Below are 14,055 nucleotides of genomic sequence, written 5' to 3'. Positions count from 1 at the left end.
AAGACCCCAGGTTATTGGGATTGTGCACTTGTTGGATCCAAGAAATTCCCAGTTACTTGAGATAGTTTTCACCTCCTACACACGTAATACTGATTCCTGAGTCAGGACAGAGATGAGAAGAAATATCTTCACCCAGAGCATAGTGAATCTTTATAATTACTTCCCAAGAAACAATGGAGACTCTGTCACTGAGTACTCAAGACTGATATTTATATATAAAGGGAATCAAGGGACTTGAGATCAGTAGAGGAATATGGCACAGAGGTAAAAGGTCCCTATGATCTCAATGAATTGCACAAGCACAAGGGACTTAATGACATGCTTCTATTTCTTACATTCTTAATTAAATGCACCAATTATAGCTGGTAGTATCATTGCCAACCTCACCCAAATAAAATGGGAGTACGAAGCAATGTGTGAAACAAAACGCAGTGCAGGCCTTGTGGTAACAAAATCCATCCAAAGCTCCCAGCATTTCCTCATTACCTGGTCCGAGACCTGCTGATGTCATCTGTGTGGCCATGAGTCGGGCTAAATGTTTAATCTGTGCGTCTGTCCCTGCCGACTCCACTGGCGTATAGGTAGCCTGGAAAGAGGCTGGCATCACATCTGGTAAATAGACCATGCTGATCAGAACCTGAAACAGAGCAGTGAGAGCTCACTATGGGTCCCACACACTTCAAAGGCAACTAAACACTTGGTATTCTAGCTGAAAATCAAACACCTTGCCACAGAAATTGACAGAATCATAGAACAGTACAACACAATACTGGCCCTTTGGCCCACCATGTTGTGCCGACCTTTAAACCTCGCTTAAGACTACCTAACCCCTTCCTCCCACATATCCCTCTATTTTAAATTCCTCCGTATGCTTATCTAGCAATCTCTTGAATTTGACCAATGTACCTGCCTCCACCACCGCCCCAGGCAGTGGGGGACCACTCTCTGGGTAGAAAACCTTCCTCTGACATCTCCCTTGAACTTCCCACCCATTACTTTAAAGCCATGCCCTCGAGTATTGGTGCCCTGGGAAAGAGATGCTGGCTGTCCACTATCTATTCCTCTTAATATTTTGTATACCTCTATCATGTCTCCTCTCATCCTCCTCCTCTCCAGAATAAAGCCCTAGCTCTAGCCTTAGTCTCTCCTCATACTGCATACTCTCTAAACCAGGCAGCATCCTGGTAAAGCTGGTAAACAGACATACAGCATTTACCTTAAACATTCCACACTGCTATTGTCTCCAAATGAAGCCTTGAAATACAATTACTCACCCCATTTCCCTCAGGATCCTGGTATTAATTGCTCCCTACATTGTCCTTTTCCTATAACATTTCTTATTCTTCCTTATGGTCATGAAATCTAGCTCCTTTCCAGTAGATCTCATTAGTAAACAAAGCTGGACACGTTGAAGGCACTAGTGTCTTTACACAGGACAAATCTACAGTGGGTTAAATTGGACTTCCCCTACCGCCCCCCCCCCCCCAATCCACATTCATCCTTCAACAACAGTCCACTCAAATCACAGCCCCGCCCCGCCACATTTTTTTTTAAACACATTAGGTTCAGGCCAAAGAAAACAAGTCACATAATGTGGCTCACATTACATGGCTTCTTCAGCAAGGATTTTCCCGAAGAGAACCAAAAAGCTTTCCCTTTGGCAGTGTGTTAACCAATGCAATACTCCACCGGATACAATGGGAATCAGCACCCAGTACATGTGGACCTTTGGTCACACTGTCCTGTACTCACCAAATTCGCCACATTCTCTGGCGAGAGCAGAGGCATGAGAAACTGTGCCGTGACGTCAATGGCAGACTGTGTGTTCTGGGATGACGATGGTTTAGCAGTGGAAGCTGATGCCTGTTCAAGATCTTTGTCTTCATCATCTTCTCCTAAAGGTTCTGTTGGAAAGACAATCACCACTCAACTTACAATGCACACAAGGTCTCGTGAGGCTGGGGCAAACGAAGGGCAGATATGCATCAACCTTGACTTGGTGAATCCCTCCCTTGCTGCCACATTATGGGATCCAGCAATATTCTCAATTGGGGTGCCTATACTTCAGGTTGGCAGGCAAGACTGTGGAACATAATGGCTGCTTCTACAGCTGTGCTCAGTACATGCTTGTGCACCACAAGGTACAGTGATATCAAATAGGAAACTCTGGAAAAAAAATCAGATTAGGGCAGCATCTGTGGAAACCAAACTCATTTGACAGTCTGAAGCATTAACCGTTTCTAATTTTGGACTTGAGTTTTTCTTACACTGCCCCTTGAAGAAATCCTGAGTCTCTCTTTCCACTTAAGTCATATAGAGATACAGCACAGAAACAGGTCCTTCAGCCCACCGAGCCCATGCCAACCACCAAGTGCCCACTTACACTAGTCCTACCCCAACCCATTTTATTCTCCATATATTCCCAACAGCTCCCCTCCCCAATGAAATTCTACAATCCACCTATATAAGGGTAATTTACATTGCCCAATTAACTCACCAACCAACATTTTCCTGTTTTTATTTCTGATTTCCAACATGTGCAGTTTTTTTTTCCAATTACGCTGACATCAAACAGTGTCTGATTCTTCAGAAAACAGTACAGCACAAAACAGGCCCTTCGGCCCACAATGTCATGCCGACATAGCTAATCCTTCCTACCCACAGAATACCCACATCCCTCCATTTTCCTCTCACTCATGTGCCCATCCAAGCCCCTCTTAAAAGTTCCCAATGAATTTGTCTCCACCACCTGCTTGACATTACTTGAGCTACATTCTGCAAAGGCCCACAAGAACACTGAAGCACATCTTAACCAGTGTGTTGAGGCCCATTTTGGCATTTAAGGGCTCCACCTGACCTGAGCCTCTTCCATGGAGTTCTAGGCATCCATCTTCCTCTAGGCAAGTGCTGCTGTTAACTTCATGACATTATCGATTACCTTTAGCCTTACTGTGATGGCCTCAGCAAGTCCCCAACCCCCCCCCTGATTATTTCCCTGCCAAAATCATTAGGAAATAGGGTCTGCGCATTGTCTTCTAATAATGCAGTTGCTGACCTGGATACCAAGCAATGAGTTCTCCAAGGTTTTAAAATTCATATCTGACTGAATTATAGTTACCAACTTTCTATTCAGGTTAAGGACACAAAACAAGTTATAATCAACTTCAACCCAAGTTAACGAAAAACAAACTGACAGATATACTTGGATGCTCAATTCTTGCTGAAAACTCAAGGGAACAAGCTTCTTATGCAAAACATGTTACCTGTACCTAATTAACCCATAGTACTGCTCAGATCTTTGTAAAGCTCAGCCCTTTTAACCTCATACAGTGTGTGTCACATTCAAGGAATCACAGTAAAGGTACAAAACAGAATGTGCCCGTTCTATGCCATTACCAGTGGAAAAAGACCGAGACTATTCCATCTTTCAACATTAGGTCCATAGTCCTGCACATCACTACTCTTCAAGTACATATCAATATGATGAGGATTCTGCCTCCATCACCGTTTCAGGTTGTGACTTCCAGACCCCAACACATTTTTTTTCCTCATCAACCCTCTAATTTTTTTTCTACCAATTACTTTAAATCTATGCCTCTTGGTTTTTGACCTCTCTTGTTAAGATACATTTATTTAGGCCCCTCAATTTTATACTTAGGATTCAGTCAGTCTCTTCCATCCTAAAGAAACCAAGCCTAGTTTATCCAATCCTTTGTCATACTATGATTCATCCTGGCAACATTCCTGTGAAGCTCCCCTACATCCTCTCCAGTATACTGATAGCCTTGCTGTAAAATGGCAGCCAGAACTGCAAGCAGTGCTCAAGCCATGGTCTAAATAGTGTTGTATCCATTCTAACTTCACAACCTGCTTTTATATTCTACACCTTGGCTAACAAGGGAATGCATTCTTGAAAGACCCTTGGACATGCATTCCCTTTGTTCCTGCAATATATTGCCTTCTCTTGTTGTACCTCTTCAGATGCACTACATCATACTTAAATTTGTCACTTAGTTACACATGGAACACTGATCATTTGTTTCTGGTTACTGTCCAACTACTAACATCCATTTGAATAATTGGTGCAATTCATTAAAGAAAATGGTGTCAGGAAAGAGATCGTAATTGGCTTCTGCCTTAACAGCTGCATGATTAAAAGACAAGGAACACCTAGATCAAACAGCTGACTTCACAAAGGGGTTATAAATATTTCAGTTTAAGATCATCTCCCTGGGATTTTCTGAAATGCAGACCTAAAGCAGTAGAGGTAGTGCAGTGAGGAAGTCACAAGATTACAGGTAGCCAGCCTCTGTTCTGGTATCAACTGTACTTGCTGCATCTGCTTTGTTTAATGCATTAATGATGCAACTGTGTTGCTAACTGAATGCACTGCCATCTGGCAAGCGGTACCGGAGCATCCAGGCCAGAACTACTAGACTGTATAACAGTTTTTTCCCCCCAGGTTGTCAGGCTCCTGAATACCTGGAGGCAGTCTCAGATAAATGCCGCATCAAAAATCCTGGTTTGCACAACAGCGCATAAAAACTTTGGCTGCTGCTAAACATTTATACACTTAGTGCAATACACTGAGTTCTATATTTTCTTTGCACTAACCTTGTACTAATTTTGTATCCTGTATATACCATTTTTTGCACTATTTGTGCTTGCACAATTTTTCCGTCTGCATTTATTGTATGTCCTCTGTTCTACGTATGTCCTCTGTTGTGAAGAGTCTGGGGCAAACGACATTTCGTTCCTCCATGTGTTTTACAGCATATGGATGAATGACAATAAAGTACAACATGAACTTGATTCTCTGCACTTTACCTACAATGTTCAGCAACACAAAACCTAACAGTGGTTTGCCACCCCAACCCCTTCCACAGGCTGGAATCACGACTGCAGACACTCAGCTCGTTCATGAATTTGGACAGACAGCCCTCTTACCTATTTTGATTTTCTTCAGGCCCTGGTCAGTGTCTTCTCGGTGGCGTTTCCGCACATCTTTCAGGTTGGGCATGTTGCGAGCGATTTCCTGCTGCTGCGTGCCGAGGTCCAGGAGGAGCGTGGTAATCTGGGCGTGGAATTCAAAGGAGGACGGGTGTTTCAGCACGCTCAGCAAGTGCAGCTTCAAGTTCTTTCGCACGCTGCTGACCTGTGACTTTGCCAGAGTGGGCGGCAGATTGGCTGAAAACAGGTGTGAAAGATGTAATACCTGCACAGCTCGATGAGAGTAACCATTTCCCCCCTCACACCAGAAGCAAGCAGCTCATCACACAAGCCCCACACATCTATGCTTGTAAACCTGAGAGATTGGGAAGGACCAGGTCTGAATCATAAGAAGTTGGGATTCACCAAGAGGGGCTATTCAACGGTAAGCAAATTAAGGGCAAATTCCCCTAAACACAAATTCAGCTACTACAGCAAATCCAGAGAAAGTTACTCAACACCACGAGCTTGAAGAGAGTCAGAGGCCTCTGCCCATCTTGTCCATACCGACCAAATTGTCTATCTGAGCTAGCTCCATTTGCCTGCGTTTGGCCCATAATCCCTTTACACCTTTTCCATCCACGTACCTGTCCAAATGTCTTTTAAACACTGTAATTGTAACCGCCTCCACCACTTCTTCTGCCTACTCATTCCACATACCCTCCACCCTCTGCATGAAATTTTTCCCCTCTCACCTTAAACTTCCGTCCTCTAGTTTTAGACTCCCCTCCCTGGGAAAAAGACTGTGACCATTCACCCTATCTATGCGCCTCATGATTTTATATACCTCTAATAAGGTCACCCCTCAGCCTTTTGCACTCCAGGGAAAACAGTCCCAACCTATCCAGTCTCTCCTTATAACTCAAGTCCTCCTGTACCAGTGACATCCCTGTGAATCCCTTCTGCACCCTTTTCAATGTAATGACATCCTATAGCTAGGTGACCAGAACTGCACACAATACTCAAGTGCGGTCTCACCAACATCTTGTACTGTTGTAACATAATGTCCTGAGAAATACAAACTTTGGTACACATGTTAACTTCCAAAAGAAAAGCCATTAAAATCTGGACCAATCACGAAATCTGGATCCTTGCTAAGTTTCCCAAATACATAAAAGTTGAGCATTACAGTGGTAAATCTTGTTAACTCTCTACCCACAAGGGTGCTCAGTCACCGAGTATATTCAAGTTAGAGATCGACTTATTTTTGGACTTTAAGAAATCAGAAACAAGAGTGGCACTGAGGTTTTAAAAAGAAATGAGCTGTTATCTTATTGAATGGTAGAGCAGGAGCTAGGAGCTGATGGCCCATGTTTTTCTAATTTTTTAATATTATCACGTGATTCAGTAACCCTTAAAGTGAGCAGAGTTATGGACACTCAAGACTTGGAGCTCGACAAATGGCAGCAGTAGCCTCAAGTACTGACTTGGTGCAGTTTTCCCTGTGATCAGGATGCTCCAGTTTCCTCCTCCATCCCAAAGGCAACTGATCACAATGTAAGACAGTGGTAGGAGAGTCGGGGGGAGTTGATAGGCATGTGAGAGAGAAAAGCTTACAGGGAGTTAAGTGGGGGAACAAGACTGATGGGATGGCTCTGACAGCCAGCATAGAATCACTGGGCCTTCCATGTTGTGGGAATTACGAGAAAAATATCTAGGCTGACGTTCTGGAAAGTTACTGAGGTTCTGCTTTTTGGATTGATGCTGAACTAGGTCCTGACAGCCCTTCCAGGTGAACTTAAAAGTTTCCACGGCACAACTTTGAACAGGAGTGCTCTCCTCAATGTTCTGGTCAACCAAAATTGACTAGAATTGTTAACTTTGTTCTTCTCTTCAGACACTGACTGATCTGCTGAGTATTTCCAGTGTTTTCTATTTTTTATTTCAGATATCCAGCATCTGCAGATCTTTTTGATCAGTTTAACTGGCCATTTTCATTTTGTTGTCCATTGGAACTTTCTATACAGGCCCTCCCCGGGTTACAAACACCCGACTTATGGATAGGCTGTACACACGAGTGAGTACTTGGGTGACGGGCAGGATGGATTTGCTGGCTACCACGGGCCACAGGCATCTTCTGCTGGGTGAGAACACCCACCCACACCCCTTGGTCGAGTCAAGCAGAGCCGGGAGCGCTGAGCATACTCATTCGCTCACCAAGTCCGGCTGACGGCCACTCCTCCTGCGCCTCCTCACTCTCCCATCACAGCTGTTTCTGTTCATCTCCAATTTATGAACAGTTCGGGTTACGAACAGTTCTCGGGAACAGAACCCTGTCATAACCCAAGGACTGCCTGTATGTAAGCTGACTTCTGCAAGGGACAACACATCAGCAGTATTACACTGTGTGCGAAGTGCCTTAGTACATTAAAGGTTGCGAAAGGAACAGTCTTTCTTTCCACGTCCTCACCATGAAGGGTCTCGTATGCCTGGATCACTTCAGACATGTACATGGGTCGTTGCCTAGCGATGGTTGCCAAGGAGCCCAGGGCAGCTGTAAGGTTGATACTGGAGATGGCAGGGTGAACCATGAATTTCAGGAGCTGATCCAGTGCCATTTTACCCTCTTCCTGAAGTGCACCTGGAAAAAGATACAGATAACAAGGAATCCATCAGACTGCCATCCTTAGCAGACTGCTCAAGAGCTGGAAATACCGTCATTAAACACTACTTTTTCCACAAACATGCAACAGTAAAAATATGAATATGCAATGCTTAAGTCCAGCAATAAAAGCACTAGGACAATTAATAATCTGCTTTCAACGTCTGTTCACACTAGATACTTCAGTCTCCTGTTCTTCCTTCCCTGCCCTCCAGAGAATTAATTTGCCAATCAGTCCATCTGCGTCCTTGGACACAAACACCAGCTGCCGGGCACCCCGCAGATGAGTTGATAGCAGAAGGCACAGATTTAAGGTAATTGACAAAAGGAGGAAAGGCTGAAGGTATTCTTAGATGGGATCGTTCTGAAAGCCAAAACAAACTCAATGAGCTAAATGGCTTCAGTCTATGTTGCTTATGAAAATAACACAGTGAGCCATATCCTCGAAAGTTAGTGGAAGCAGACATGCGAGAAACTTTATAAAGGAAACTCGAAAAATACACAAAAATACTTAAGTATGGAGTAGGGGAGAGAGTTCAATTGGATGGCACTTTTAGTAACAATAAGTCTCTCCTCATACATCATAATAAGGCCAATTACATTGCAGGAAGAACTTCAAATAATTTCAGCCAAGTTGTGGACAAGGCAACAAAATTGCAGAATAGTAGTACTGAATTTTCATTAAGTGCAGTAATTTGCAAAAGTCACTAAACATTTTTGTTTCTGTGAGGGGACAAAAACAGCTCAAGTAACACAAGCATAATTTGTACTTCTTAAAAACATTTTATACCTGCTGATAACGTTGTCATCCTGTGGTTCCTTTGAGAAACAGCTACTGTCTGCTATCAGATATCACCTTTCAGTGGGGACCAGGGAATGAACAGGCATGCACTTGGTACTGAAGGTTCAGTGATGCATCACTCTCGCTAACAACTCCTGGGGGAAGCACTGGCCCCAACACTCGTCCCAGCCCACTGTCTGCTCCTCATCAGCAGGCTGACTCTCCAAAACCTCTGCAGGTAGCACACTACATCCACTCATTTTACTGCTCTCTGAAAGTCACTGACCAGACAGATGCCACATATGCCAACCCCTCTGTACACTGCCTCCATGTGTTGCCATCACCCCTCTGCCTCTTCTTTACAGAGTAGGAATACAGAACAGAGTCAGGGTGAGAGTGAGAGTTAATGTGAAGCAACACTTGAAAACAGGTCAAAAAAATTGTAGAGTAGGACTAATGTGGGATCTCCAATTCCTACAAAATTCACAACTTACATAGGGCCTCGTATTCCATGATCACACCACTGGCTACGTTAATGCCCCAGGTACTAATGACTTTTTAGCCAGTTATCCTCCATCCAATGTACTGTTCAACTGAAGGGCTGTGAGGCAACTAAAACATTCTAACCTGACCTCATGTTCAATCTAGCAAATTGGCACAAAGCACACAGGCTTGACGAGGAAACAGTTCAGATCATAATCCAATTTTTTTCCTTATTACTCTACAACAGGTAGCAAATTATTCTTCAGATACCCACTGGCTTTGATGCAAGAGTGATCTTTCACAATGCGATCCAGACTGATGTCATTCTCCTGCCGTCGGGGAACATCAGAATCAGGGGTGCGAGGTGACAGGGTGATGATCAAACTCTCAATGAATTTGATGGCATGAGTCCGGATTCCATCATTATCAGAGTCCAGCATCAAGACAATGTCATCCTTCATGGCACTAACCATATCCCAGCACGCCTCCTCCATCTCATTGATCATTTTCGACTTCACCATCCACTGATTAAAAGAAAAACTGTGTTAAAATATTCTTGGCAAAGAAACCACAAGGCACTTATAACATAGAGACACATGCATGAACAATGCTCTGAATACAAATTACATCTTTAACATGGTAAAACTTCCCAAGGTAGTGCAGGTACAAAGTCGAATGGAATTTAACGCTCTGCCACAGAGAGAAAAGAACAGGTGACCAAAAAAATTGGGCAAAGAGGTAGATTTTAAGGTGCATTTTAAAAGAGGAGTAGGATAGAGGGGCAGGGAAGTTTAGGGAGAAAATTAGAAAGCTCACTACTTCAAGACCTTAAATCATCGCCACCCGTGGCGTGGTGAAAAATCAGTGATGCACAAAATGGCCACAGCAACGTACAAGCAATTTAACAAAAATAAATTTACCACTACTAACTGTGCTTCTGTTAGTATGACTGGTGGAGGGCAGCATGCGTGATGCTACTGTGGAACACAGATGCTAGACTTTTTTGCAAGCTTTATAACTTGTTTTGATTAAGAAATAATGTAAAGGGAAAGATTAATAAACCAGTTCAGTTCCAAGCCAACTGTGCTAACTATTCTTTGCCACATGTTCATCTCTTGACCTGCAGTTTTTATGTGAATTATTTTTCCCTTCCAATCCAGGGAGCAAAATGCCAAGATATAACCATGAACAAATACAACTCCGGCATGAACCAGGATAGCAATTCCATTTGGATTATAAAACTTCCCTACCTCCAGTTCAAACTCATCTCAGGCTCACCACTTCCTTCGCTATCATCCTCCAGAACACTCAAAGAATATAGCATTCTTCCAGCTCTAAACTCAAATCCCACATCTGTACTCTCAACCTCTCAGGAATTCCTTCCCCAAACATTCCAACAATCCACCAAAAACCTACCTCCATGACCCAAGCTTTGGTCACCTGACCTAATACTTCTTTCTTTGGTGTGGTGCTGACTTTTACTCAATTACGCTCCACAGAGTAAATGAACAAGACAAGACCATTTGTCCCACCCGCCTGTGTTGGCTCTTTGCTCCTGCTTTTTCTCCTGGCAGAGTATTGCAAATTTTGCCTTTTCCAATTTTCAGACAATGGCAAAAGCACAAACCAAACAGGAAGAAAGAGCAATTAAAGCAAAGAAAATTAGAAAATAAGACATCTTGGATAGAATTCAAAGGTGAAGAGTTTTCCGTGACCTGAAGAAAGAGTAAATAGCCTGATACGTGTCTGAGCCAGGATTTTCCAGGATAAGAGATGGCTCTTCAGCCCATTGCACTTTTGCTGGCTCTTCAAAAGAGCTATCCAATTAGCCCCACTCCTGTTTATCCCCTACAGCTCCACAAAGTTTCACCCATTCAAGCTTTTATGCAAGGTTGAGTTATTGTTGAACCTGCTTCCAGCTTTTCCTGACCATAACTAAAGCACCCTCTAAATCTAGTATCACATAAATTTGTACCCGTCAGCTGACTCGCCCGCCCATCAACAACATTAATTTCTAATTATTTACACTCCCAAGTAGACAAATTACTTGGTTTTTTTTGCTATGCACAAGAGACTATATAAAGGCACAATTTTGCTTCTAGTTTAACAGAGGAGCAACTACAGCTACTGAACTTCCAGGTGCTGAGACATGATGATCTCACGTATTGCTTACCTGCAGTGCCACCTTGTAGAGCTGCGTCATGGTTAAAATGACTTTCTTCACCACATTGACGTTCTCATCCTTTAGCAGCATGTTGAGGTTGGCGATTAGTTTTGGCAGCAGCTCATTGTCCCGCTTACTGGGGGAAGGAAGGAGTGGAGATGGAGTCAGGAATGAAAAAACTTGTGACTTGAGTTTTAGAAGTAGAAAGAAGTTCTAAAATACCACAGGATGTACTAACCATGCCTCCTCCATGAATCCAATCACAAACTTGCGAACATCAACCGACTTATCTGACTGAAATGCAATGATTTCCTACAAGGAATAAAATGGATTTGTTAGTTACCCTCATTACAGCAGCAACCATGCCTCAAATGTACCAGATTTACCGTAGTGTTTCGGCTCCTTCTCAGATCACAAATGACGTTGCGTCAAATACAATGTATTTATTTCAAAACCTTGATTAGAAGATGCTGTGAGTGGTTTTTGAAATATTCACAAGGCTTAGGTGTGGACTGTGGCCTACCATTTATCTTTCAGTCAGGTTCTGGGTTCAAGCTCTGTTCCAGAGACTGAAACGTGAAATCTGCGCTGACACTCCAGTGTACTAGAAGTGTTACCTTTCAAAGAGACATTAAACCAAGGCACCGGCTACTGACTGGATGAAGATGAAAGATTTCATAGCACTATTGGAACAAGAGCAAGCTAGCTATGGATATAACTGTGATCCCATCCAACATCGTAGCTGTTCATGAGATATTACTGCACTAGGTAGTCAACTTCTTTTTTAATATATTCAAAGGAGGGATGTGGGCTTCAAAGGCTGAGTCAGCAGTTAATTGTTCATCCCTAATTGCCCTTGAGAAGGTGGTGGTGAGTTGCTTTCTTAAACCGCTGCAGTCCTTGAGGTGTGGGTGTACACTGCAGCCACTCACCAAGACTCTTCAGACAGGGAGTTTCAAGATTTTGACCCAGTGGTGGCGAAGGATGATTTTCAAGTCAGGATGGTGTGTGGCTCAGAGGGCAACTTCCATTGTGGTGGTGGTCCCCATGCTTTCGCTGCCCTCATCCTTCTAGCTGGTAGAGGTGGTGGGTTTGGAAGGTGCTGTCTAAGGACTCTTGGCGAGTTACTGCAGTGCATCCTGCAGATGGTACAAATAGGTACCTTCTGTGCATTACAGCACATCACCCCTCTTATATGGCAAGGGTGTAAAAAGGCACCTTGTTAATGTAAGTTCATTCAGTAAGGAAATTATTTACAGGCTCCACTGTATTGTGAATGATGGCAATGAACAACTTGGGCTAAATGGTCCGTTTCTGTACTGAATAATCCCAGTAATTTTATGTAATTCTCCAGCAGTCCATGAAGATCTTCATTACTCAGGTCTGAATTCAACACCAGGCCTAAATATTCATAATGGAAATGCAAACCCCATTCCTATTCCTCTCCTCAGTCATGAGAGAACACTACCTGCTCAAGCAGCAGCAATGGAAAATGTACTGCTTTCTGGGAACCGTGAGTTACTCACATCGAGAAAGTTGTCAAGGAGTGTGGGATCCTTGTTCACAATCAGCTCCTGAACCTGGAGAAGGGAGAAACAAAGATTGGAATAAAATGTACCGTTCTCTGAAATGTTGCCTGCAATTACTAGAGGACTAATTGCTCAATAAGGAAAATCAAAAAAGCTGCAGATGCTGGAAATCTAAAATAAAAACTGAAAATGCTAGAAATATTCAGCATGTCAGACCAAGAAGAGAAACAGAGTTAATGTTTCAGGTCGAAGACCCTTCATGTCTTCCAGCATTTCACAATTCCTACATTCTTTGTCTATGTTCTCACTCTCTAACTGCTTCCATTCACTCGTTGACCCGATAAACTTGTTTACAGTTTATCCCCATGATAATTCTGGTTTTACCCCATCAGCAACAACCACCTCCCCATTGCTTAACAAGCTTCTTTGGTTTCCTTTCCAGTTCTTCACCTTTAACTCAGTTCTTTAACTCTGTTTCTCTTCCCACAGATGTGGCCTGACCTGCTGAGTATTTCCAGCATTTTCTGGGGGATATCTACCTGCTGCTTCATGTAACTGAGCTGGTGAGTTTCTTAGACATCAATAATTGAGACAGTTCTATTACTTATAACATAAAAAGCATAGAGGTTCTGGTGAAGGTCTTTTTAAAAAAAAAAGGCACAAAGATAATTTCAGAATTGAGAGGCTACACCATCAGGAACTATTGAACATGCTGGGGCCCTTTCTATTAAAGAGACAAGGCCAAGGTGATCTAATAATGGATCTTTAACATTATGCAAGCTTTTGATTGACCCTAATCACTACAGTTTAGCAACACTATGACGACCTTGCACTAAAATGGACTTTGTTTTTGTTTGTTCTAATTGTGTTTTCTTGTAAAAATTGTGTATAATTTATGTTTAATTTATATTTTTCTTGTGAATGCTGCTTATCTGATGCTATGTGCCTGTGATGCTGCTGCAAGTAAGTTTTTCATTGCACCTGTGCACACATGGACTTGTGCACAGGACAATAAACCCGACTTTGACAGCACCAAAGTTTCTCTATCTGTCCTATGTGTGGAGGAGACCAAAATGATTGTTATAAATACAAGAGAGTTACCAACAATTAACAAAAACAAACTGAGGAAAAACTTAACCCAGAGGTTATAATGTAGAATTTATTTCTGTATGGAGTAATTGGAATAAACAACATTGTTACATTAAAGGGGAAGCTAGATAAACCTGATGGGAGAAGAATAAAAAGAAATGTTGACAGAGTCAGACAGAGTGCTGGGAAGAGTCTTCCAGATAAGGGCCAGCAGTCCATAATTAGTTCTGCACTAGGGCATGGCACTTCAATGACCTGTGTGTAGAAATTCACAAGTACTCTGTTCTATCCTTTGAGTACAAGACAGGTGACCTCACATCTGTTTAAATGAAATGCACTTGCAACAATTTTGTCTACTTGCTCAGTCTATTAATATTTCTTTGAAATGCTTCATCATCACTGTTTATATTGCAACCTA

General features: G+C 42.7%; 1 protein-coding gene across 1 annotated transcript in view; it reads right to left on the bottom strand.

The window, feature by feature from the left end:
- Positions 1 to 14,055, bottom strand: part of sympk (symplekin) — a 44,920-nt gene that overhangs the window by 27,053 nt on the left and 3,812 nt on the right. The window contains exons 3-10 of the mRNA XM_052044257.1: positions 12,546 to 12,599; positions 11,258 to 11,331; positions 11,029 to 11,155; positions 9,130 to 9,379; positions 7,400 to 7,570; positions 4,948 to 5,187; positions 1,753 to 1,904; positions 487 to 637 (exon numbers count right to left, since the gene is read on the bottom strand). Of these exons, the coding sequence (XP_051900217.1) occupies positions 487 to 637; positions 1,753 to 1,904; positions 4,948 to 5,187; positions 7,400 to 7,570; positions 9,130 to 9,379; positions 11,029 to 11,155; positions 11,258 to 11,331; positions 12,546 to 12,599 (1,219 nt within the window). The remainder of the gene's footprint in view (positions 1 to 486; positions 638 to 1,752; positions 1,905 to 4,947; positions 5,188 to 7,399; positions 7,571 to 9,129; positions 9,380 to 11,028; positions 11,156 to 11,257; positions 11,332 to 12,545; positions 12,600 to 14,055) is intronic.

The sequence above is a fragment of the Pristis pectinata genome, chromosome 35 (genome assembly GCF_009764475.1).
Source record: "Pristis pectinata isolate sPriPec2 chromosome 35, sPriPec2.1.pri, whole genome shotgun sequence".
NCBI classification, from domain to species: Eukaryota; Metazoa; Chordata; class Chondrichthyes; order Rhinopristiformes; family Pristidae; genus Pristis; species Pristis pectinata.
This window is presented reverse-complemented; position numbering and strand designations above follow the sequence as displayed.